Consider the following 23,955-nt stretch of genomic DNA (forward strand, 5'->3'; position numbering starts at 1 on the left):
AAAAGTAGTTTAAGCGCGTTACACGCAGTTTCTGTTATAGCTGTAAATGGTTTCCGTTGAACCCGCAATATACTATGATTCGTTTATGTACTTATCTTCTCTGATATCACTCTGACTAACTTTACCAGATTGAAATAAAAAATTGTCAATCCCAAAATAGGACAGGTAATTTATAATATTAATAATAAAATTTTATCATATGTAACGTATATTTCCATCCCAATGTTTGTGTCATATTAATTGTTTTTTATTCTCTTCGTTTTTTTCAAATTACACAGTTTTTAGAGGATCAGCATCATTATTTGATACTTGTACTAACACAGACTTGTTCAACAGTTCATTTAAAATAGACGCAAATGTTTTTAAAAAACCGCGTTCGGAATCAGAATGATTTGTTAGAATCACATTAATTCCTTTGTGCGTTGCGTCAAGAACGTCATGGTGCAACATTTCCCCTGTAAGATATAGATCTGCAGATACGCCTTTTAAAACGGATACTCCAGCTCCAGCACAAAGTGCGACAGTTTTAATTGAACCATCTGAAAGATAAAATGGAATTGCAGTATATCAAATTTACAAATTAATTAGGAAATGAACAAAAAATTGATACCTGTTAAATGTGTGCGAGCTAATCTAACGTATTTCAAACCAGTACATTTTTTCACTAATTGCACAGCTTCTTCAATAGAAATTTTATTTTTTAAAGTGCACATTCTTCCATAACCATTATTATTATTTATGGCATTTGGTTGAATTGGTGTGCTACTTTCAAGCACTTAAACATATAAAATACGTTCAAGTACAAGGTAATTATAGAATATTTAAAAAATATTATACTTTAAATTTATACCATTCTCAAATGCTGATGCCAACCAATCATTTACTCCTCCTCTTATTGAATCAAAACTAGTATGTGGAGAGTACACAGCTATTCTATTTTCTAAACATTTTGCAACAATCTTCTCCTAAAAATTTTTATTTAAGTGATAATTTATATAAAATCTCAATTTAGTGTAAAAAGTCAGTAATAAGTTTTCATTACCTTCCATGAACAAGTTGTTATAGACTTTATGGGGGCAAATATTAAGGGATGATAAGTAATAATCATGTCTGTTTTCAAGTCTAAAGCTTCTTGCATCACAGTTTCAGTCAGGTCATTTGTTAGGAGAATGTGTGAAACCAGTTTGGTTTCCGTAGGTTCAACAAGTAAGCCTACGTTATCCCAGGAACCTGCAAGTGATAGATCTGCAAACTGCTTCAACGTATCTACAACTTGATTTAAAGGCACTCCAGTAACATTCAATTTTATGCCACTCATTGTACAGAATGTATTATGTTTGGGCGTTATATCAGAAATTAGAACTTTATAGGTTTGCCTCAGTCCACTAAAATGCTTGAACATTCCTAATAACCTAAAACAGAAACAGAAGCAAATCATATTCAGATTATCACAAAATATAGTAAGAATATTTAGTTAATAGTAAAGCGAGGAATGAATAATGAATAAAGTAAATAAATAATTCATTATTATTTATTATGAAAAGATAACATTACATAAAACAACAATTATTCATTATAAAACCAAATTTTCACTAAACCATCATCGCTTGCTGATGCAAGTTGACCAGGAACAGTAGGATGCCATTGCACACAATTTACATCTTGGATATGAGCAGTGTCCATAGAACAAACCATAGTAAAACTTGGCTGATGAGGATCAGAGTCACTATCCTCTTTAAATATTCTAATAATATCATCACCACACGCAGTCACTAACAAGCCAGTTGTTTTGCACCAATCAATGTCATAAATTGTCCTTGTATGATAACCAGTTATAGTACACACACATTTCCAAACTGATTTATTGTTGGATGTAACAATTCCTCGTTCATTGTCAGGTTTGTACTCTTGCCATATTTTCACTGTTTGATCATCACTACAGGTTGCAATTCGATTGCCCTCCTTGTTCCATGCAAGACTCCAAACTGTTGATGTATGGGATGATAATACATCTATGCACGACCAGTCATTATCCCCTGCATCTTCTTTGAATATCCTTACTGTATTGTCATAACTAGCAGATGCAACAACTTCTTCATTAGGATGCCACCTTATCTACAATGATTTAAACATATATTTATGGTACTTACATAATACATTTCGATAATATAATAATAATATACATTTATATTTAACATAAAATAGTAATATAATTAATAGCATAAAATAATTACTTACCTTCTTCACATCTTGAGTATGAGCATTAATAACAGCAGCACATTCATATTCATCATCATTTATCTCCCATATCCAAACAGATTTATCACGACTACAAGTAGCCAACAAATGACCACTACAAGACCAACTAACACTCTTCACTTCATTCTCATGTCCTTCTAATGTTGCATTACATTCAAACTGACCCGACTTATTGTCCCATACAGCAGTGGTCGAATCAAAGCTAGCAGAAGCTATGTAATTTCCACAAGGGGACCATGCTATCTCCCTAATAGTTCTAGTGTGACCTTCTGTAAGAATGGTTTTCACAACCCATTTTGAATCTTGTTGTCCCCATATTATAATTGTTTTGTCTTCACCACAAGATGCAAGGCAAGTACCATTTGGATGCCAGCAAACATTCCACACCCTTCCCCTATGACCAGTCAAGGTTTGCTTTAATTCCAATGTTCCCATCTCTACCTGCAACAATAAATGCTTTCCTTTTAAGCTTAGTTCAACCGAGCATATATACTCGTAAATAATATTACAAAATATTACTGTCTGGGGAATATGGGTGAGAAATGTTTGCGCATCGTATTTAAATAGAAACATTTTTTAGAGTTTTTATAAGTGTTAAGTATATAAAAATGTTGAAAAATAAAGCAATTATTCAAGTTTTTAAAAGAAGTTTCTTCTAGATGAAGATTTGAGAATTATATTAAAGGTTTGTATTAAAGATTTGAATGAAAAAAGAATATTCTATACAATACAATGTATTATGTTCGAATACTTACGATGTACGTTTTGACGATTTGTTAATTTTGCAGTATAAAAGCAAAAAATATCACCAAACGTTATCGCTTGCATGAAATTATGATGTAGAATATGTACATAACACGATTAGATAAACTTAAGTGATCGTAGCACACAGTAATGGAAATATTACGTGTGCCATGTAACCATGAATCGCCATGAATCATTGGCTGATAAGATGATGGATTATTTAAAATACTACTGATGTATATTTAAATCAAGTTATTTATAAAAACACTTAACATTAAAATCTTTATTTATCACCTATCGAATAAACAGAATAGTATTATTTACCAACCAAGAATTGAATAATTGTGTATAGAACAAACATTTTGGCGGGAAAATATGAAATTATATTTTACAATGTATTCGTTCTTTATTATGTATATTATTATGAAGGATAGAAATATTATAATAGATGAATGAATACTACAATTTTCAATAGTGCAAATCCATGTATTCATTTACTAAATTTCATATTTTGTTCATTCTTATAAACAGAAAGTGATTAAATTATAACTAATTACAAACAGATCTAATGACTATCAGTCCGATGCTGTATTATACGATGTAGATGCCGATAACGTATCTAATTCTGGTAAAGGTAACATTCTGGTGCAAGAATCAGGAGTCCTAAAAATTTGAAAAAACATGAATCAAGCTCAGAAACTATATTCTCTCTTCTATTCTTTATAAAAATCTGAATAACTTACACATCCTTTAAGAGATGCAGTACATGTTTGTGTTCAATTCCCTCAAGCCATAGGTTTAACAGTTCCTCTCGTTTACACCTTAATAATTGTTTGCAAGCATTCAAATTTTCTTTAACTGCATGAATCTTTTCTCGAGATACTGTTACCTTCTCTGATAAAGCACTGAATATCTATAGTAAGAAATAATGAAAATGTTATTAACAACATGTATGTATAATCATTATTATTAAATTATATATTAACTTATATTTACTTGCATAACTTCTGTAAGGTCCTGATCATGTAATGATACCAATTCGTCAAGCCTCTGATCACTCTTCTTGTATTCTTTTTCAAGCTTGGCTTTTTCTATCTCTCGTTGTTCATTAGTTTCACTTGCTGACAAAGCTCTAATTACAGAGATCAATAAACCACTCTGCAAAAGATGTACGATTAAAAATTAAACAACTATTAAGTAAAGAATGAAAGAAAGCTGGGATTTTTACCGTTTCTTTGGTTGGTTTGATACCTCTCGGAGGTTTAGTGGGAGGCATTGAATTCATATTTTCTTATTTTTTTACTAATAAAGATGAAAAATGTAATGTCAAATTTTCTAATTAAATCTTCTTCTATCATAGAACTGAAATTTATAACAAATTTAAACAGTATATAGGTTATGTTATGTTACACTGCGTTGTATAAATTTACAATACTTTAAATATCATTTTTGCTAAGATGTTTATCAAGGTTATGTATAATAAAATTACAAAATTAATTATTACGCATTTTACTATACAGTAAAAATAGAAGTTTTGAGAGTGACAGTAGGTCACATGATAGCTGACAAACACATTTCTGATAATACACAGATATATACTTACACATTTTTAAGTCATACTTGGATTATATATAAATAGGTATTAATAAAACAATTTGTTTTAATAATGATAATTAGACTGCAGATTTTTAAGCATTTATAATAAATTTAAGAGTGCAAAAATCCATAGATTGCATATAGTAGACAAAAATATATAAAATATTGAAAGCAGAGTACTTCCTATAATTTTTAGTAGATGAAACAAATTTCTGTGTAATGAATGTGAAAATGAAAATTACATAAAAATCAGCAGCCTAATGATAACAATTCTCTTTATTACATAACTTAACATACAAATTAAGATATCTAATGCACATATTTCATTTACTATGTAATACAATAAAAATTTTTGTGATATTGCATATATCTCTAAATATCTTAAAAGATAGAACATAATTGATTTTTGATTATCAAATATAAAGATGAACAAATATAGTCAATATTAAAAATGTTTTGATATCATTTTCTAAAAAGTATATATAATATATGTAATATCAATATTGAATTATATAGATTATTACTTCGATAAATATGTAATATGTAGATTACAAAATATTAATGAAACTTTAGGAAACAAATATTATAAAATTGTGATGTTTTAATTTGAACAGTGAAATTTTCTGTGTGAATGTTCTTATATATTTTGTATAAATTTTGAGCCAAAAATAAAATATGTATATACACGTTTACAGTGAGAAAAGGCTATTGTCTTTCGACTTTAGTTAGCTTCGCTAGTTGCAAATTTTTGACTTACATTATTTAGTAAAAGTATCACAGAATTTATCGTATAATTATATAGCATGGTACTTTCAAGTGATTTATTGTATTTTATTAATTGGTTTCCGTTATTTCCTTATTGCAAACATAAAAATAAAAAAAAAGATTATTGTGCAGCAGCGTTTTAAACAAAATATCAATGTAAAGATGTTTAATGTAAACTTAATTTGTAAATCTGCTTGTACAAAGCTTGAAAACTCAATATATTTTTTGGTATCAAACATAAAATTTACAACAAAATTTATCGACCTTTTCAATTTTAACATGTTGAAACGCACCAATTAAAGCATAAACGTTTTATTTTATTCACACCAGACAAATTATTAAAATACTATTGTTGCAAATTTACACAACACAGTAGGAATCAAGTACAACAGAAAAGACAAGAAATGTAACAAATTAGATAATACCAGTGTAATACCAAAATTTATAGATTATCAAGGAATGTATACTGTAAATAAGGGTTAAATTATTTAGAAATGGTTATTTAAAATACGTAACTATTGTTTCAACATGATAAAATATATATAGAAATATAAAACTTCGCGTTAAATTTACATTTGTGGTAATTGATCAATAGGAGTTGCGAATCTGAAATCTTCTGGAAATAGCTTTCCTGCATGAGGATACATTAGCTTATAAGACTGTCTGATCGTGACATCGGCTACACCAGCAATGTCACCAATTTCTTTTTGTGATCGTTTATCTTCTGACGCCTGAATAATCAAAGAATGTGTAAAAGTTATAAGAATATAACATAAAAGAATACTTCTTTTAATCCCAATAAATACATACTTGTGAAGCCATATAGATTGCAGCTGCTGCCACCGAAATCGGTGATCTTCCAGGTACAATATCAATCTCCACTGCTTTTCTCGCGATATGTGTGGCAGCCCTTTGTACCATATTAGGGAGTCCAAGATTAGAACAAAACCTAGACATAAAATCTCCTGTTGTGATCAGATCAACGCTAGTTTCAAGTGCTTTCAATATCAATTTGAAACATCTTCCTATTTCTTTTTTGCTGATTTTGCTAACTGCACAAATTTCTTTAAAAGTACGTGGTACACCTTCCTGTCTGCAGGCAATGTATAAACAAGCTGAGGCAATAGCATCATTTGCACGACCTTTCAAGTTTTTACCATCATGTACTTGTTTAAATAAATTATTTGCTCTATCGACAATAGTCTTAGGCAAATTAATACGATCAGCCATTCCATTAATTTCACGAAATGCATTAATCAATGCTCTGTCAGAACTGCTCATCTGAAATGACATAATTTATTAATTAACAAGGAAACTCATAATAGAATAATATAATGGTACTTACTGTACGTCTGTTTTGATATTTTGAAGCACCAAAAGCATCAAACGACGCAGCACCAGTTCCAGGGCCAATCATAGTGGATAGATCTGAACCATTAAGAAGTGGATTTTCTGGGCCACCAACACGTGATGGATCGACTCCAGCTTTTTCATTGCTGAATGTTCTCCATTCTGAACCAACATCTATTACCCTATTTGAAAAGAAAGAGTAAGAGAAAAGGAAAATAAGCTCAATTTTATTTTATGTATATATCATTCTCAAATTGCATAGATATATTTACCTATCTCCTACAACTAGTCCACATTCTGAGCAAATTTGATCTCCAGCTCTATAGTCTTCGATAAGAGAAGCATCTGGATGTGCATAACAACAAACTTTGTTTGTTTCATGTCTGCAAAAAAGAACTAAGAAAATGTGTACCACATATTAATGTATACATGCACTTACATGTAAATATATCAATTAGTATTATGCTAAGAAAGATTAGTTATCATGTTAATAATACGTCAGCAATTTAATGTTCATTTACAGTTGCTTATGTTAAAAAAAGTTTCTAAAAAATAATGTATTTCATTTTCATTTAATATATACTTATATACAATTGCTAATAAACAATTGAAGGTTAAGATACTTATTTAAAAAAGAAACTAAAATGAAAATATAAAGTTGATAGAATGATCTGTTATCAAAAACACGTCAAGAATAAACAAACGATGTTTCTGTCAGATCACATAACCATAGTCTATAACATTATGGTATTTCTAAAGTGACTAAGTTTGATCGTAAATAATAATAATCGATATAACAAAATTCTGTAATAATTGCTATTGATATCAATCGTAAAGACAAAATTTTCTCAAAATTTACCTTGACGAACTTGCCATATTTTGGATTCGTGTTTTTCCACTATACCGCCTAAGTTAATGCAGATACTTAATGCACCTGCGGTATTCACACATGCGTATCAAGCTATATGAATTAGATATAAAGCTCAGTATTCAATACAAACTATTGTAGACTTTTACATTTAACGCCATCTTTGCCATTTTTACCACTGAAGGTAAACGATGTAACTTAAACTGTTTTTCATAACCTTTTTCGATTTATTTAAGATAAACATATAGTATTTCATGTAGTACAGAAGAATGTTATTTAAATAAATATAAATTTATATAATGAAGTAAAGTTCAGTTACAGATACGGTCGTGTTGCATATTACAGAAATTGATTGAAATGCTTTACTTGAGAAACATTTTTTGATCCGTAAGAATTTTATCACCGTAATCTTATTCACGGCCTTACCCCCTTCCATTGAGGTTCTCATACCTGTGCATACGACCGTGCACTAGTGTTAATGAATGACTAATTAAACAACTTACTTCAATGTAATAACATCTAACCTATAATGTTGGCCTTAAAAATGAAAATAATGGTTGTGAAATCATTTTGACAAATTTGAAATTGTTTCCTAGTTCTACTTAATTTAAAGAAATCTATATACACAATTATTAATAATGCACAGGGAAGATATATATTTAACATATTAAGTAAATAAAATACAATTAATATGATATTTAATAATAATTAAAAACTGGATGAAGAAATGAATATTACATACAAACAAATTTATTACAAATTTATTATATAAAGATTTATTATATAATATATTATATAAAATTATATAGTAATTGACATAATAACTATAAAAAAATTATCGAAAATGACATTGGAAGATGCACAAAATGCAGCGAGGAAGGCAGTACAATTTGATAGTCAGTGTCAATACAGACAAGCTTTATATTATTATAATGTAGCTATAAAGTTTCTTGTAGAATTGCAAGATCCTGTATATGATCAAAAAGTTTCTGAATATCAGGAGAGGGTATCAATTATACATAATCTTAGTGAGTATTTCAAATTAATTCATGATATATGTTTTCAAAAATAAAAAATAATATATTACAGTTAGTGAAGAAGAACAGAAACATCATAAGGCACAAACTACCGATCAATCTAAGTTACAAAAATGTAAGTTTCTTATGAACCAAGCACAAGATGCGGATGAAGCTGGTTTAAAAGATATCGCTGTGAAATTATATACAGACGCTGCTGAATTAGGACTTAGCATGGTACATAAAATTTTAATTGTCAAACTTTCCAATTCTATTAAAAATATTTTAATAATTCTGTTGATTCTTAAACTTATGAATAATAATAATATTGTTATAATTACAGAAAATTACCGATATAGAGGCAAAGGCTAAATTAACAGCTCTTATAAAGCTTGCACTTGATAGGGCAGAATCTTTAAAAGGTTTAAAAACAGTAAATAGTAATGATATTCTTAAAACCCTTTCTAAATTACCTCCTGTACCCGAAACAAGTCTGGATGAGGATATAGACAAAACATCATATACAACTACAACAACAACTGCTACAAGCTCTAATAACACTGGTACTTTTCTCTTGTCACGTTACTGTAATGAGAAATACTTTCTGCTCAATTTCACTTTTTATTTATGTTTAGGGAAACCATCTCGACCATCACTTCTTCAAGAAAGTAGTGCACATTTGAAAGTGAGTGGTGGTAGTACTAATTACACAGAGGAAGAGAAACGTGTTTTGCTTCATAGTTCTCATATCAATGATCATAAATTTGTACCTTTCATGATTACTGATCTTACAGAGAAGTTTCAGTATGCTATTCCATTTACTGATGAAGATGGTTTATTAGCATTAGCACCAAAACAAAAGTTTGATTTTGCAAAATGGTGCCGGCCAGAAGAATTATTCTCTGACCCAAAAATGCTTAAAACATCTCATGTTGATTACTACAGTATAAAACAGACAGTTAGTAAAAAATAAAGCTAATTTCTAAATTAATGATTTTTTCATACTAAAGTATAATTAAATTTCAATTGTAGGTTGTTTCTGATTGTTCCTTTGTTGCTTCTCTTGCAGTTAGTGCTCAGTATGAAAAAAGATTTGGACGCAGACTTATCACCTCCATTATTTATCCAAAAAATAGAAATAAAGAACCAATATATAATCCATTTGGTAAGAACTTATGTATTACTGCACAAATCATGAAATTTTTTTTTTAACATCAAGGGTCAGTGGTCTGTAATTCTCCTAGAATATTATCTCAATGAAAATTAAATTGGGAGTATTTTGTATTAGGAAAATACATGGTGAAACTACACATTAACGGTGTGTCACGCAAAGTTATAATAGATGACTTATTGCCTGTAAGCCGATACAACCAATTACTTTGTTCCTACTCTAGCAATCATGGTGAGCTATGGATTTCGTTGCTCGAGAAGGCATATATGAAAGTAATGGGTGGTTATGATTTTCCTGGATCAAATAGTGTAAGTTTATTTCAATATACATATAATTCTGCTACAAAGATAACAATCATAGAATATAAATTATTTTTTTAATAATGAAATATTATTGTTCAGAATATAGATTTACATGCTTTAACTGGCTGGATACCAGAGAGATGGGCTATAAGGCCTGGCGAACCAGATTTTAATGAAGACAATTTATTTAATGTATTATTAACACGTTTGCACAAAGGAGATGTATTAGTAACAGTTGCTACTGGAGAATTATCTGATTTGGAAGCTGATAGAACGGGTCTTGTACCAACCCACGCTTATGCTGTTCTCGATGTTAGAAGAATAAATGTATAATTGACTACTCTTTTTATTATTTTTTATTATTAAAGCATATTTTAAAAATAAGTTTATGGTTAGTATAGTTTATAACCATAGATATATTTGTATAGGATGAAAGATTATTACAACTTAAAAATCCTTGGTCACATTTACGATGGAAAGGAAATTATTCTGAACTTGATAGAGTACATTGGACAAGTGAACTAAAGAAAGCACTAAATTATGATCCAGATTCTGCGTCCCAATTTGATAACGGAGTTTTCTGGATTGATTATTTTAGCATATGCCGATTTTTTGATGTCTTTTATTTAAACTGGAATCCAGGTTTATTTAATTACACTTATTGCATTCATCAGTAAGTTATTAGTGGTTTTATAAATAATATTGTTTAAATAATTAAAAATGGTTGCAGAACTTTTTTATGAAAATATGTTGTAGAATGTGGAACTCAGGAATAGGACCAGTGAAAGATGCATATAATATCGGTGATAATCCTCAATTTTTACTAGAAGTGAAAAACCACGTTAATGGAGCTATATGGATTCTTCTTACCAGACACATTACAGACATAGCAGATTTTAGGCAAAATCAAGAATATATCACAGTATTAGTTTATCGAAATGATGGAAAAAGAGTATATTATCCTCGTGAGCAAAATAATTTATGGTTTTATTCCGTTTGTATCAAATTTAATTATAAATGTTGTAACTATATATTAATCATAAATTTTTGTTAAAATTGTATAGATGAGCCACCGCCATATATCGATGGGGTAAGAATAAACAGCCCACACTATCTTTGTAAAATAAAACTAGATCCTCAAAGTGATACTCGATATACTCTAGTCATATCGCAGTATGAAAAAACAAATACAATATATTACACTTTACGCGCCTACGGATCTTGCGAATTCTCATTAAGGAAAATACCAAATTTTTATAAATATGAAAAAGAGGTATATCTTTCTTATTTTTTGTATAAATACACTTAAAAGTTAATACTATAATAATAATGATTTGTTTATAGCTTACTGGTCAATGGAAAGATATTACAGCTGGTGGATGTAGCAATCATCCAACATACCAGAATAATCCACAATACCAGTTAATCTTGGAAAGTTCAAGTAATAATAACTATTTGCTGATTATACTGAAGGGACCTAAACAATATCAAATAGGATTTGATATTTTAACAGTTGTATTAAATGATTCAGACGCACCTACCGCATTCAAAGTAAAAAACTCTGGCCCATTCAGGTATTATATAAAGCAATACATTTTATATAATTGTATAGAGTATTTATTAATAATTTAATTTAATGTAGATCAGGATTTGTTTACCTGGAATTAGAGGATGCACCAGCAGGTACATATCACATTATTCCATCGACATATATCCCTGGACAAGAAGGACATTTCTTTTTAATTTGTAAATCGTTTTGCAAATTACAACTTCAACATATTCAGTAACGAAATTATCGTCTATATAAGCTCTATATAAAGGAGGATTTTAATAATATATTGTACAATTATTAAACATAATACATAGGTGTTAATTTAATTGTAATATATAAAAGAGGAATATAAAATATTTATATTTGCTGTTATAAAATCGTTGATGAATATTCTTATGATTATTGCATATTGTACAAAGATCATTAATGCTAAAATTAATGTTAACAAAACAAAATGCTGTCGACAAAATGTAAGATAAAGAAATTGCGTCGAGGATAGTGAGTCAATCATTAGATGATGAATTACAAAATGTTTTTATTTTATATTTTAAAAATACAAATTAGTAATCAGACTAGACAACTACTGACTGAATTATGAAAATTTGTGGCACTTTATCCATAATTAATATTTGTTTGATGTGTTATGATTTGGCACGTACGTAGATAAATTTCGACGCATATAACTCCCAAACACTTTAATTAGCTACTTAATATTCTTTGTACTGTTCTTATATAAATACTAGGAAGTATTACTTTTTAATCAATAAATCAAGTGAATACTAAACAGCATTTATGTAAAGTATTCAATGAAAATGCATTTATACATACAATAATTATTTTTATACGAAGTATGTTGATGTTTCATCTACATATCAGCACAATACATATAACTTTGTGTTACATATAACACAAAGAAACGCATCAGGATTTTTTGTATTCGTATTTTTTATCTATCTAGTAAAAATTAATTCTAAAATATTATTTCTAAACTTTTTCAATATAGCTTACAGTTTACTCCAATTTTTCTATATTATCTTACATGTTTCTCTATTTTTCCAAATACAGTAATATTTGATAGTATAAAGATACTGTAACTTAATAACAAAAATGCTGTTCAATTAATTTACGTTTAATGTTTGTATTTTATTTTTTATATTGACTTAAATTGCAGTCAAAATCATATAGCACTTTAACACCTGTATGAACAGCTTATAATTACCATTAATTGTAGTATTATTTTATTAACATAATGATAACTACAAAATAAATAATTAGCAATTTATATGAAGTCATGATTTATGAAACAGAAGTTGATTAAAACGAAAATATATTTACATAATTAACGACAGATAAATTATAAAAAAATTATGAACAATTATACAAAGAAATATACACGTTACAAAGAAACAGTAATATTACTAATTTAAAATGGAATTAATATGAAAATTTATCGAGTGAAGCTGTTGTAATATAATAATCATTAATAATAGCCATTCCTGCTTTATAAGTATGATTTAGATACACATATACAAGGCACTATTGTCAATAATACAGATAATCATTATTATTAATTCGAAAATATTAAAATGATATTATGGTTTCAATGCTGTGTTTACTATTATCATATTCGTAACAGATTCACCCAATTCTTAATCAAAGTACGATTCTTTGCAAGCCATCTTTGCGTATAAAGCAATATTATGTTTTATGCTAATTAATAGCCTCATTTAATTAGCCTATTGTATAAATTAAAAAAATGAGAACATACACTTCAATTACAACCAGTGCTCAATCCTAATCACAGGTAATTTTGGAGAAAGTTACATCAACAAAATGAACAAAAAAAAAAAAAAAAAAAAAAAAAAAAATACAGCAAATGATTATAATGTACATATTATGGTAATCTGTTCTTAATATGTATAATGTTTTTCTGTACACATAAACAATGAATGCTTTGCATCATTAAGTTCAATCTATTTTGTATCTGTACAAATATTTTATACCGAATATACAACATTATATAATATATAATGTAAATAGAACCTTTTACTTAATTTTTATGACCTTGTTCTTTTTGTGCATATACTGCTTTATGATTGTACATACAATTAATTATTAACTTATAGTTTATTACATAGTTTTACTTAGGTCAGTTAAAGGTCATGCTTTTGTGCATAAAAAATAATTTCATTAATGTACGTTATATATATATATATATATATATATATATATATATATATATATATATATAAAACATAAAAGTATTTTAACGTTATAAAAATGGGCGGAAAGTAGAACACATGATACGGTTATAAAAAATAGTACGTTTTTGTTAGTATTATTAGAAAATTTAAAGAGTATTGAAAGTTCTGGATGAGATTATATTTGGGACGAAATATTTTTCAGTATATTATATATTACTTTGTTTGATTTATCTTTTGTTTCATATCTAATTATATTAAATTAGCTGCTAAAGCGAGAACATTAAACTTTCTGTAGTTCTCAATTATATTTTAAAATAAGCTTACTTAACATTAGGATATTATTGTATTTTTTTATCGTACAAATTTGAATTTACATATTTCTCATATTCGTAAGACGAGCAAATGGATTTTTATACTTCAAGTAGCATGCGCTATTCTTTTAAATACAAACTAGACTATACATGATATAAATGGCATTAGAAGTTAATCGTTATAAAATAAATATTTCTAATTAATGATTAAAGTAATGATAAATTGCCAGAAGCCAACATATTTTTGTCAATTTAAATACGTTATTATTTTCAGTATAATAAAATAAATAAATAGTAGTATCTGCACGTTTTCTTATCAGAAAATTGTTCAAAATATTCAATGATTTGTAAATTGCTTTGCAGCTTTACTTTATGCAATCACATTCTGTAGCTCACTGGAATTGATTATACATTCGATATTTCTCAATATTTTTAATGAATTATGGTTTTCTTCAACGCAATTTTTTTATATTGGCACCCCATGTATTTCTAAATTTTCTGCTAATATACCGATAACATTTATAGACTTTAATTCGTTATGTTAATTTTATTTTATAAAGATATCTCTGCTATTAGTTTACTATATGAGCAATAATTAAAAAAATTTAAGTCTATAAAATTAAACAAGATATTAATCGTGTGTAACGAAAGAACTTCATTTTCGTAGTTTTCGTAATATATTAGCAGTATTATTTGAAATTTAACTTTCCATACCTTCGCCTTTATTTAACACTAAACCTACCAGCGGCGATCAAATTGACCGCCCTCGAACTTCTACACAAATTTAACCATATTTAAACTTTATTATATGGTTTCATAATTTCTGACTTTTTCTAAAACATGCATACAATATATTTTTCGGTATTTACTTTTAGTTTGCTCTTTTATTTTCTGAGAAAAATTTGTACTTTGCCTTCCCTACCATGAGTGGTCATTTTGACCGCTCGACAAAGTATTTTAGTTATTCTAAAAATAAATGCAATCAGTACAAAGAAAAGGGTATTTCAAGGTCAGATGACAAACAAAATCAGAAATAACAAATAATAACAGCTGTTATACCCATAATCTTGCCATAAAACATAATCCATCCGTCGATCAAGATGGACACCAGCTGTCAAGACATATCAACTCAGGCTCATAATAATCCTAAGAAACCGCCACAAAATTTAGTATCTTTTACAGTCCATTGTTACAGACATTTTAAAAGTCGAGAAGTTTCTTAGGGTTATTGCTCGTGGAGAACGTATTGCTTGTGAAGAACGGTCAATACTCATCAATATTTTCATATAAATATCGCCGTCACAAACCATATTCTTACTTGCTATTGTCCTTTCGACTAGAATACATCTCAGTTTGTTAACCAATTAATCAAGATCTAAACTTGTTATCTCTAAAACTCAGACAGAAAGTATCTCAGAGTGTCTTGTGTAAAGTTGTTATAAAAGGAAAAGTAAAGCATATCAAATTTGACAATAATTGTGTATTCTGTATATGGTATTATTCTGTGATGAATATTTACCCTAGAAATGTCAAGACTTCAAAAAAGAAATTATAAAAAAATAACGGACATAGAAGAAGACTGTTCAGCGTGCGATAAACAAGAAACTTCAGCAACTGAAAATGGTATGGAAACACATGAAAAGCTATTTACAACTAAATCAGAGTTGAATATTATAAATAAACGTTTACATAATGGCAAAAAGGAAAGAAATAGATGCAAGTCCCAAACCTAGCAGGACATCAGTTTATAATATTTTTAGGGATATGCTAAACGACATATAATGAAAGGACAAGTAAAGATGGCATTTTATCTTATCATTGATCACCGTATAAGGGATCATATAATAAAATGTATGGAAGAAGAAGCATTTAGATTATTGAGGACTAAGAGGAAGCTAGATGCAACAAAACTAGGTGCATATCAGGCAAAAAATTTGGATGTCTCATATTTGTGGAATAAAATTTGGAGATCTGCAGTTTTTTCAAAAACAATGAGCAGGAATGACTTTGCTGAAATTATGAAGTTTATATGATTTGATAAGAAGAGCGAAAGAAGCCAATGAGTTTACAAACCAATAAATTTGCAATGGTATCTACAGTATGGGGCCAATTTAACGAGAATTCACAAAATTGTTATAAACCTGGTGCATACATTACTTTTATATAAAGAATCGCGGGAAAAATCCATGCAATAAAACTATCAACAAGTTCAGATTCATTACTACAAAAAGCTTGTCAAGTAAAAAATTGTAAAGGTTACAAAATTACGAAAATTTGTTTAAAATACGGGAAATATTTATGCGGTAAATGTATATTTGATAATAAGATAATTTGTAAAAAATGCAGCGGAGTTGAATAAGATATATCTCTATATAAATAAAAGTGTAATTCTATTTAAGTCCATAATTGAAATTAAACAAAAGTAAATTTTGATGTTTGAAATGAAATTTTATGAAAGTTCATCATTTTATATACATTGAATTATAAATTAACCATTATCTAAGTTAAATCATGAAAACTATTACTTCTTTAACACGTTGACTGCCACGCGTGTTTTCAAAGAAATCTTCGTCAGGCCACGCGTGCAGCAGTACCAAGCGTTCTTTGCTAGGTGCTCCCATCAATATTTTAGTAATGCGAGTCGCTCAAGTGGTGGTCTCAAGAATGATCACTCATTTCATTTGTTCGCAACATTAAAACCACTAGCTGTTGTTGAATATAACGAAGGAAAGTGTGGTATAAATTATTCTGACTAAATGGTTTCTTATGCCATCACAATTAGAAAAGGAATCAAATGGTACAGAAAACTTAGTATTCAACTCCTGGGAATTTCTGTTGTAAACGCTTTGACGGTTTACAAAATTACAACAAGGATGGATATAAATATTAGAATATTTAGATAATCATTAGTTGCAAAATTATTAGGATTGTCTGAAAATACAAAAAATCCTTGTCTTCGGCGGAGTCAGCATAATATTGCCGTTCGGAAAAATGATTCTGGAAGAAACATTAGACGCGCATGCAAACTATGTTATGCAAATAAAAGACGTCGAATGGATCGAACAAAGGCACAAAAGAATTTGAAGAAAACAACAACTTATTGTCCGAATTGTCCCGACCAACCTCAGCTATGTATAAAATGCTTTAAAGTTTTACATTCTAAATAATTTTTTTAATAAACCATTTTCGCATTACTTTTATAACAATTCAACAGTTTTATTATTATGGAATATCTTTTCAAATATCTATGACGATCTTTCGCAAGTAGTCAAACAAGCGACACTCGAATATTGGTTACGCGGCCTGATCAAAAACTTTGCTGATACCCGAATACGAGTGTCGTGGCAGTCAACATATTAATCAGCGGTCATTTTGACCGCACACGGTAGGAATAGGTATACATGAAGTGTCGGTAGGTTTAGTGTTAACATATAGAAATAAAGATTGGTAGTAGCAATAATAATGACAGAGGTGAGGTAAGCTATAATGGACAATTATTCCAAATAATGCTTCGAAATTTATACTTTAGCTTAAACATAATTCAGTGAACTTAATTTTATCGAAATTTCATTATTTACAAAATATTGGTACATAAATTAAAAGGGGGGGGTAAGCTCTAAGGCGTGAAAAGTTATATCTTTCGAGTAATTAAATTTCTAGATAAAAAATATATTCATAACGGATAAAAAATACTTATTTGAAACAGTGTATATCTCTCCTATTAATGAATAATATATGTGTATATTATTGTCAGAGTATAAAATTATCTTCTAGTGATGTGATATTTCGATAAAATGTAAGAAGAATGATAATTACAATGCATTCCAAATTTGTGTTGTTTTCACCTACTGAATTCAGGAAGTGGTTTAGCTATTCCTTCACTGTAAGCTTTATGGACCGCCTCACATACGAATCTATATTGACTCTAGAAAAATATATTTTTTTCATTAATATAAAAGATAATTTTTCTTATATATAAATTTCAATTTAATAACTTAACTTGTAAATTTTAACTTACAGCATTTTGTATCATCATTGCTCTTTGATCTCTCATAGATCGTACGATGTCTAATGGATACACCGGTTGATTTGCTTCGATAAGACACAGTGCTGTTTCCATTAAGACTAAGACACCTGTTCTACCAATTCCTGCAGAACAATGAACGACTGCGGGTTCCACTATTCCCGTTCGAGCTGCTCGCACTTTTTCAGTAAACGTTGTGAATTGTCTCCAATCGCTAGGAACTCCATGATCTGGCCAACTACAATATTGCATGTGTGTTATATCTCTTTCTTCTCCGGTCTAAAATGCACAGAAATTACTTAGAATTTTTCTAATATATTTATAATAATATAAATTATAAATGTTACTTTATTTTCTTACATTAATATCACGGAGTATGAATTCTCTAAATATAAAAGTATCTTCAACATTTTCAGCTGTAGACGTGAGAGTGAGATTTCGTAACGTAAGAGTTTCATTGAGCGCAGGCCAGTATTGATGGCATTTTGCTCGGCCACGTTCAACCAAAGTTGTGAGCATTACAACAAGGGTACTGCCCGCTTCGAGAACCATCTGCCAAAAATCAGCGACAGTCGAAGACAAAGGTCCTTGAGTAGCTATATATCTGTTGATAATACCAGATCCTGGTATTTCCATATTTACATAGTTAGCATTGATATAATCTCCACTTGCAGAGCCCATAAGTATCACTCGAGTAACATCATCTACACAAATTATAATTTATTTTGTGAAGCACATGTTTCGAATCGTATTAATATAGTACTAAGGTACTGATATAAATTCTTGTATTTCTCTTTATGCTTACAAGGTGAAATATCTCGATAACGATTTTTACTCTGATTTTCAGGTTTTTTTGATTCAAGAGATGTAAGTTCAGGATTCTTTCTATATAGCTGTTCATACTGCGCGATTAAAGCACCGCTCGCAAGACCATCAGCAAGAAGCAACATCGACTGTGCTAATGCGTCTGATCCAATAGCTGCATGAGGTGCATCCGGAACGTACCTGATTATTTCAACATAAAAATAAACATTAATCATTGCTTTAGTATAACAAATTTAGTTTTATTATCTGTAATACCTATATGGAGGTTCTTCTTCAGATGTTTCATCAGTACCAGCTAGTGCATTATATAAAGCATTCGGTCGAACAGTTAAGGTCAGTTCACCAGAGCCCGAATCACGAGATTGACGAATTAGATTTACTACATGTTCATGTAACAATCCACTGACATCGATTCTATTTATATACACTACCTATTTATTCAATATATTCGTAATAAATAGTTTGCAAAAGTTAATCTAGATAACTTGAAAATAAGTTCAATTTAATTTCATTAAGACATAACAACTAACCTGATCCCCTTCGTTTAACTTCGGGTAACAGCGATCAGCAGGAGTATTTGGAGCTACCCTCGATACTAAAATAGGCATATCAAGATCTAAACCACCTTTCACATTAAATCCAAACCGACCTTGTTCATCTGGTGTCAGAGATATTGTAACTAATCCATCTTCTACTATCTACAAATACTCATATTTATTTTGTGCACATAAAAACTGTTTATTAAAATATTAATAAATACCTGAGGAGCAGGCGAACTTGTAGGTTCACTATAATCAGGAAGATCATAAATGTTCCTTTCAGCAGTTGTATCATCATCAGCATAACTTAAAACTCTAGAACCTAATACAGGCGAAAATGCATTGCCTTGTGTATGCGAGCTCGTTATTTCTTCACGGAGGGACAAAAAACCACCTTCACTATGATACATGAAAAGAACAAAAATTAATATAAATATAAAAAAGTTACAAATATTACATATAAGCTTCAACGAACTCATCACTAGGATTTCCTTCACCCCATGCTCGACGAGGTTCACGAGCACCAAGAGACTGAACTTTATTATCATATGGTCTAGGCGGTCTTCCAGGGGGCATAGATAATTTTCCTTTCTCTTCGATAATTGGAGCTGATGTTACTCCATGTACTAATCTTTTACTTGGAGATCTAAATAATTTAAATCATTAAGTTAATATTGAACTAATATTATGTTACTAATATTGAATAAATTAACGTTACCGTATAAACGTTCTTTCTACTCTTGCTCTATGCTTCCCATCCTCAACTGTTTGAAATTCTGTACGTCCTGAATATGTAAACCTACTGCTTAAAGTAAGTGGAAACCGCCTTGGCCTCGTTTTAGGACTGTGAAGTCGGAAAAATGTATGGTGCTCTACACACGCTTTCCATAAATTTTTCGAACTCCGATATGTTTGCATGTTGAAGCCAAGGAGAGTATCATAGTTCTCTGACTGTAATAAAATTAGTTTGTATAATATAACAATATGTAAATTGGCTTCTAAATTGTGAACTGGATGTTTAACGAACCTGTTCCCTTCTCAGTTGAATGAAAAATTGTTTCCGCTTAAATGATATTTTAACTATTTTTGACCATGAGAACACGTTAATTTTTATTCCATTTTGAAACACTACTAAACCTATAGATGTTACACCTAATTGTATTTCTTTATTTGTTGAATCCTAAAAAAATATTTAAATTAAAAAAGTGCGTGTTTTGAAAATCTACAACGGAGGTTATAGGATAAGTACATACCCTAGCTTTATGTAATTCTACTCCATACATGTCTAGCCTTTTTGCATGGTCTAGAAAATTGAATTCTGCATCTGCTGGTAATTGACCTCTGTAAAATAGTATAAATATTCTATAAAGTTTTATAAACTTTGGGTTATTAATATTATATATATATAACTTCAACATACTTATGAAGTTTATGCAGCTCAGCTATTTTCTTTTCCATTTCTTCAGTTTGACCTGGTATTAATTGCAATCTAGAAAGATATCCTGGTCCATGTTCTTCAGGATGATAGTCACCCAACTCAGCTATAATTACATAAAAATATAATAATGTATTATGAATAAATTTTACAACGAAACAGATGTTACAATGTATCTAATACATACATTGAACAGTATAACTAGCAATAAGGCATGCTGTACTTGGCGATAATTGAAGTTTTCCTTGAAGAATATCTCTCCTAATTTGTAAATAAAACTGATATCTAGTATATTCTTCTTGTAGTTTACTGGGATCAGAGACATAAAATTTCACTTTGAAATAGAATTGCCCACCTAAAACAATACATTATGTTAAATTATCTTTCATCTTTTTGTATTTAGTAGTGTGAACAAGCATCTGAATACGATCTTTACCCTTACTTCTTATCTGCTTCTTCACTGGTTTACTAGGATCTAACCATCTCTAAAACACAAATTCAATTATAACGCTATTCAATTAATATAAATTTTGTAAATAGATTTTAATAAATTGAATAGAAAAGTTTACCATTACATCTGGTGAATATGTACATGTTGTGGCTCCATTTTCAGCATATTGCAAACCAAAATAATCTTTTTCAACAAGTTCTAAATGTTGGAATACTAAATCTAATAATGTTTGACCTTTTGCTCTTTTCTAAAACATTTTGAAATATTCATATCATAAATGCAACACAAGAAATACTATTTAGAATCACTATATAAACTCACATCTAGTTGAAATGTGTGTTGTGTGTCATCAAGGAAGACAACAGTAGCAGAAAGAGATTTCAATCTACGATTCCTTGCTAGTTCAGCACCACGAACGTGGTAGCTCCCACTGGAGCCACTCAACGCTCTACGTGATACACTTTCAATCATTTCAAAGATACGAAGGCGTGTCAACCACCTTCCCGACACCACCTCTCTGCTATGCTGACCACCTAAATGAAGAGTTAGAAAATTATTCAAAATATATTAATTGCAAATATAAATAGCTAAAGAAAATTGTTATATATAAGTAAATCAAACAAACATAAATCTAATTCTAACTGTCTAATAATTCAATGAGCCAATTGTCAATTATAAAAAGCAATAAGTATGTTTTTGTTTATGCAAAAGTTTATTCATGTTTTTAAGCGTTAGTACATATCATAAAAAGAGCTTAAAAAACACTGCTTTGATTACTGCAACTGTAAGGTTATGGCAACAACTATGTTGTCAATTGTAATAAATAAACATATTGAATGAACCAGTTCTATGCATTGTCACAGACTGATCAATCATATATCACTATTGAAAATAATTACATTCAGAAGATGTCATTGAAAATAAATTCATAGAGTCAGTAATCTAACGTCAGTTACATAAGCAAGTTCATATGTACTAGGTGCCAAAATAATGTAGAACAAGGCATTCTGAAAATAGTTTACATAAAAGAAGCAAAGTAAAACTCTTTAAATACAAATACATCTAAGTGCCTCCTAGCACTAACCTCTCATTAAGTAGTCACTAGAGCATTATTCCTTTTTCTTTAAATCAAGTAAAACATATAAAAATGCATTCAATTCATCACTATTAACTAAAACTGGAAAATATATTCAAATATATTTCTAAACAATTTGCATTGTGACAATAAAGCATAAATTTATGTTCACAAAAGTTAGTTCATAAAAATACTATTTTCTATATATTATAAATAAAATATTAAGAGATTAATTTATAATACATTAGGTTAATATATTATATTAAAATACAAAATAAATATTATATTATATATTATAAATAAAATATAAAAATTCAAAATATTTGAAGTAAAAATTGTTTCTAAAAAGATACAGAAATTTACTCAGCAAGTTTGATACATTAATTAATACATATGTATCATGAATATGGTGAATGAAATAGATATTTATATGCATCGAAGTGACTGTCTCACAATTACACTAAACGAACAATGTAAAATCTCCACTTACATTCATGATCCGTTGCACTACCTCTGATAAGGCTTTCACAGGTGTTTTTTTTTTTAACAAAACGAAAAATGGTCAACGATCGTTGATATTTTTGCAGATTAGATTCGACGAACCATTAAGAAAAATATAATTCGCCCCAGTCGAGACGAAATTTTTTAAACAACTTTTTCTTTCTTGCAACTCTTTTCATTATTTTCTATAGCGACATATTAACGCGCAAATGTAATTCTAATCAAGGCGAACGATGTGCAAAACAGTTGATATTATTCGCGGGATCGTTTTGCCATAGTATGTGATAAAAAACATATTAAATAGTATAAAAACTCTGTGTCTTTCACTCACTCAACAACATATAAGATAACACTAATAAATCGGCATGAACGAGCAATAATGTCAATGAATTATGCTCATAATTCTTTTAGAAATTACCAGAATGTAATATATATATGATCATAAATAATTATATCATTGTTTCAAGATAATTATTTTTTATAATAATATACTATAAAGATTGAAAGTTTTATTTACAGTAAAATTGTTTGACGCCCTGATACAAAACTTAACAGTGTATGTATATGTATTTAATGCACACATGTGTGCATGTATTAACATTAACCATACAGTGAGTAGTCTTACGATTCGTTATTCAATGTTGTTTTTCCAAGTATGATCGGTATATATAAGGTATCCCTATATTAATGGTATAGGTGAGGTGAAAGTGATTGTACCTAAAGAAAAAATAGTTCAAAAATATATTTGAAACGAAAATATAGAATAAATTCTGTACATTTAAGAATTTGTTTTCGAGAAAATTGAATTAAAAAATTTGTTTGGTATGTATAAATTTGCTTAGTTACCAACGTGATATCATTAGTACTGGGACACCCTGTATATTTATTATATACATGATATAGATCATAAATGGCGTATGATAAAATTAACGAAAAGATGTTTTAATGCTTTTACAGGACATAGGAA

At 29.1% G+C, this 23,955-nt stretch overlaps 5 protein-coding genes across 16 annotated transcripts; 1 reads left to right on the forward strand and 4 right to left on the reverse strand.

Annotated features, from left to right (window-relative positions):
• Positions 1-190: 190 nt before the first annotated feature.
• LOC100642636 (probable cytosolic iron-sulfur protein assembly protein Ciao1) lies at positions 191-3,333 on the reverse strand. 9 transcript variants are annotated; one of them, XM_003396262.4, is made up of 5 exons: positions 3,015-3,333; positions 1,043-1,412; positions 851-965; positions 611-775; positions 191-539 (listed from the first exon to the last, which is right to left on the reverse strand). In XM_003396262.4, exons 2-5 carry the CDS (start codon positions 1,400-1,402, stop codon positions 271-273), a joined length of 909 nt encoding a protein of 302 aa, XP_003396310.1. In that variant the 5' UTR covers positions 1,403-1,412; positions 3,015-3,333; the 3' UTR covers positions 191-270. The 9 variants fall into 9 exon arrangements, with proteins under 9 accessions (XP_003396310.1, XP_020719193.1, XP_012165273.1 ...); XM_020863534.2 differs by lacking the exon at positions 3,015-3,333 and adding an exon at positions 2,619-2,692; XM_012309883.3 differs by lacking the exon at positions 3,015-3,333 and adding an exon at positions 1,599-1,737.
• A 135-nt stretch (positions 3,334-3,468) lies between these two features.
• Positions 3,469-4,603, reverse strand: LOC100642880 (exocyst complex component 4). Its single transcript, XM_003396263.3, has 4 exons — positions 4,232-4,603; positions 4,000-4,161; positions 3,747-3,916; positions 3,469-3,666 (listed from the first exon to the last, which is right to left on the reverse strand). The coding sequence occupies exons 1-4, from the start codon at positions 4,286-4,288 to the stop codon at positions 3,579-3,581; spliced, it is 477 nt and encodes a 158-aa protein (XP_003396311.1). The 5' UTR covers positions 4,289-4,603; the 3' UTR covers positions 3,469-3,578.
• Positions 4,604-5,324: 721 nt separating this feature from the next.
• LOC100647681 (transcription initiation factor IIB) lies at positions 5,325-7,727 on the reverse strand. The gene is made up of 5 exons (XM_048407673.1): positions 7,574-7,727; positions 6,987-7,097; positions 6,710-6,896; positions 6,175-6,645; positions 5,325-6,095 (listed from the first exon to the last, which is right to left on the reverse strand). Exons 1-5 carry the CDS (start codon positions 7,588-7,590, stop codon positions 5,934-5,936), a joined length of 948 nt encoding a protein of 315 aa, XP_048263630.1. The 5' UTR covers positions 7,591-7,727; the 3' UTR covers positions 5,325-5,933.
• A 410-nt stretch (positions 7,728-8,137) lies between these two features.
• On the forward strand, positions 8,138-13,227 carry LOC100647560 (calpain-7). Of its 2 annotated transcripts, none has more exons than XM_003402570.4 (12): positions 8,138-8,610; positions 8,672-8,835; positions 8,942-9,161; positions 9,234-9,556; positions 9,631-9,763; positions 9,887-10,077; positions 10,171-10,398; positions 10,500-10,744; positions 10,828-11,036; positions 11,136-11,344; positions 11,416-11,645; positions 11,714-13,227. In XM_003402570.4, the coding sequence occupies exons 1-12, from the start codon at positions 8,427-8,429 to the stop codon at positions 11,856-11,858; spliced, it is 2,481 nt and encodes an 826-aa protein (XP_003402618.1). In that variant the 5' UTR covers positions 8,138-8,426; the 3' UTR covers positions 11,859-13,227. The 2 variants fall into 2 exon arrangements, with proteins under 2 accessions (XP_003402618.1, XP_048263624.1); XM_048407667.1 differs by having other exon boundaries at positions 10,171-10,383.
• A 4,101-nt stretch (positions 13,228-17,328) lies between these two features.
• On the reverse strand, positions 17,329-23,576 carry LOC100642997 (tyrosine-protein phosphatase non-receptor type 4). Of its 3 annotated transcripts, none has more exons than XM_012309893.3 (17): positions 22,978-23,576; positions 21,734-21,945; positions 21,531-21,659; positions 21,398-21,446; positions 21,149-21,316; positions 20,947-21,067; positions 20,780-20,867; positions 20,554-20,706; positions 20,245-20,477; positions 20,002-20,172; positions 19,748-19,925; positions 19,518-19,685; positions 19,243-19,418; positions 18,968-19,167; positions 18,523-18,866; positions 18,157-18,441; positions 17,329-18,063 (listed from the first exon to the last, which is right to left on the reverse strand). In XM_012309893.3, the coding sequence occupies exons 2-17, from the start codon at positions 21,881-21,883 to the stop codon at positions 17,980-17,982; spliced, it is 2,697 nt and encodes an 898-aa protein (XP_012165283.1). In that variant the 5' UTR covers positions 21,884-21,945; positions 22,978-23,576; the 3' UTR covers positions 17,329-17,979. The 3 variants fall into 3 exon arrangements, with proteins under 3 accessions (XP_012165283.1, XP_048263701.1, XP_012165282.1); XM_048407744.1 differs by lacking the exon at positions 22,978-23,576 and adding an exon at positions 22,497-22,634 and having other exon boundaries at positions 21,404-21,446; XM_012309892.3 differs by lacking the exon at positions 22,978-23,576 and adding an exon at positions 22,497-22,634.
• Between the last annotated feature and the right edge of the window lie 379 nt (positions 23,577-23,955).

The sequence above is a fragment of the Bombus terrestris genome, chromosome 7 (genome assembly GCF_910591885.1).
Source record: "Bombus terrestris chromosome 7, iyBomTerr1.2, whole genome shotgun sequence".
Classification (NCBI taxonomy): Eukaryota; Metazoa; Arthropoda; class Insecta; order Hymenoptera; family Apidae; genus Bombus; species Bombus terrestris.

What these genes read in the sequence shown, in the direction of transcription:
- LOC100647681 (XM_048407673.1), bottom strand. An exon ending in GGACTAGTTGTAGGAGATAG is followed by an intron (nt 6,897 to 6,986) that starts GTAAATATATCT and finishes CTTTTCAAATAG; the next exon opens with GGTAATAGATGTTGGTTCAG. An exon ending in AATATCAAAACAGACGTACA is followed by an intron (nt 6,646 to 6,709) that starts GTAAGTACCATT and finishes ATGTCATTTCAG; the next exon opens with ATGAGCAGTTCTGACAGAGC.
- LOC100642636 (XM_012309881.3), bottom strand. Translation starts at nt 2,694, where the DNA reads ATGGGAACATTGGAATTAAAGCAAACCTTGACTGGTCATAGGGGAAGG. An exon ending in ATACTCAAGATGTGAAGAAG is followed by an intron (nt 2,116 to 2,238) that starts GTAAGTAATTAT and finishes AAATCATTGTAG; the next exon opens with ATAAGGTGGCATCCTAATGA.
- LOC100642997 (XM_012309892.3), bottom strand. An exon ending in CATATTCACCAGATGTAATG is followed by an intron (nt 21,447 to 21,530) that starts GTAAACTTTTCT and finishes TTTGTGTTTTAG; the next exon opens with AGATGGTTAGATCCTAGTAA. An exon ending in TTATCGAGATATTTCACCTT is followed by an intron (nt 18,867 to 18,967) that starts GTAAGCATAAAG and finishes TAATTTGTGTAG; the next exon opens with ATGATGTTACTCGAGTGATA.
- LOC100647560 (XM_003402570.4), top strand. Translation starts at nt 8,427, where the DNA reads ATGACATTGGAAGATGCACAAAATGCAGCGAGGAAGGCAGTACAATTT. An exon ending in CTGAATTAGGACTTAGCATG is followed by an intron (nt 8,836 to 8,941) that starts GTACATAAAATT and finishes TTATAATTACAG; the next exon opens with AAAATTACCGATATAGAGGC. An exon ending in TTTATAAATATGAAAAAGAG is followed by an intron (nt 11,345 to 11,415) that starts GTATATCTTTCT and finishes ATTTGTTTATAG; the next exon opens with CTTACTGGTCAATGGAAAGA.
- LOC100642880 (XM_003396263.3), bottom strand. Translation starts at nt 4,288, where the DNA reads ATGAATTCAATGCCTCCCACTAAACCTCCGAGAGGTATCAAACCAACC. An exon ending in ACCTTACAGAAGTTATGCAA is followed by an intron (nt 3,917 to 3,999) that starts GTAAATATAAGT and finishes TTCTTACTATAG; the next exon opens with ATATTCAGTGCTTTATCAGA. An exon ending in CTGCATCTCTTAAAGGATGT is followed by an intron (nt 3,667 to 3,746) that starts GTAAGTTATTCA and finishes TCAAATTTTTAG; the next exon opens with GACTCCTGATTCTTGCACCA.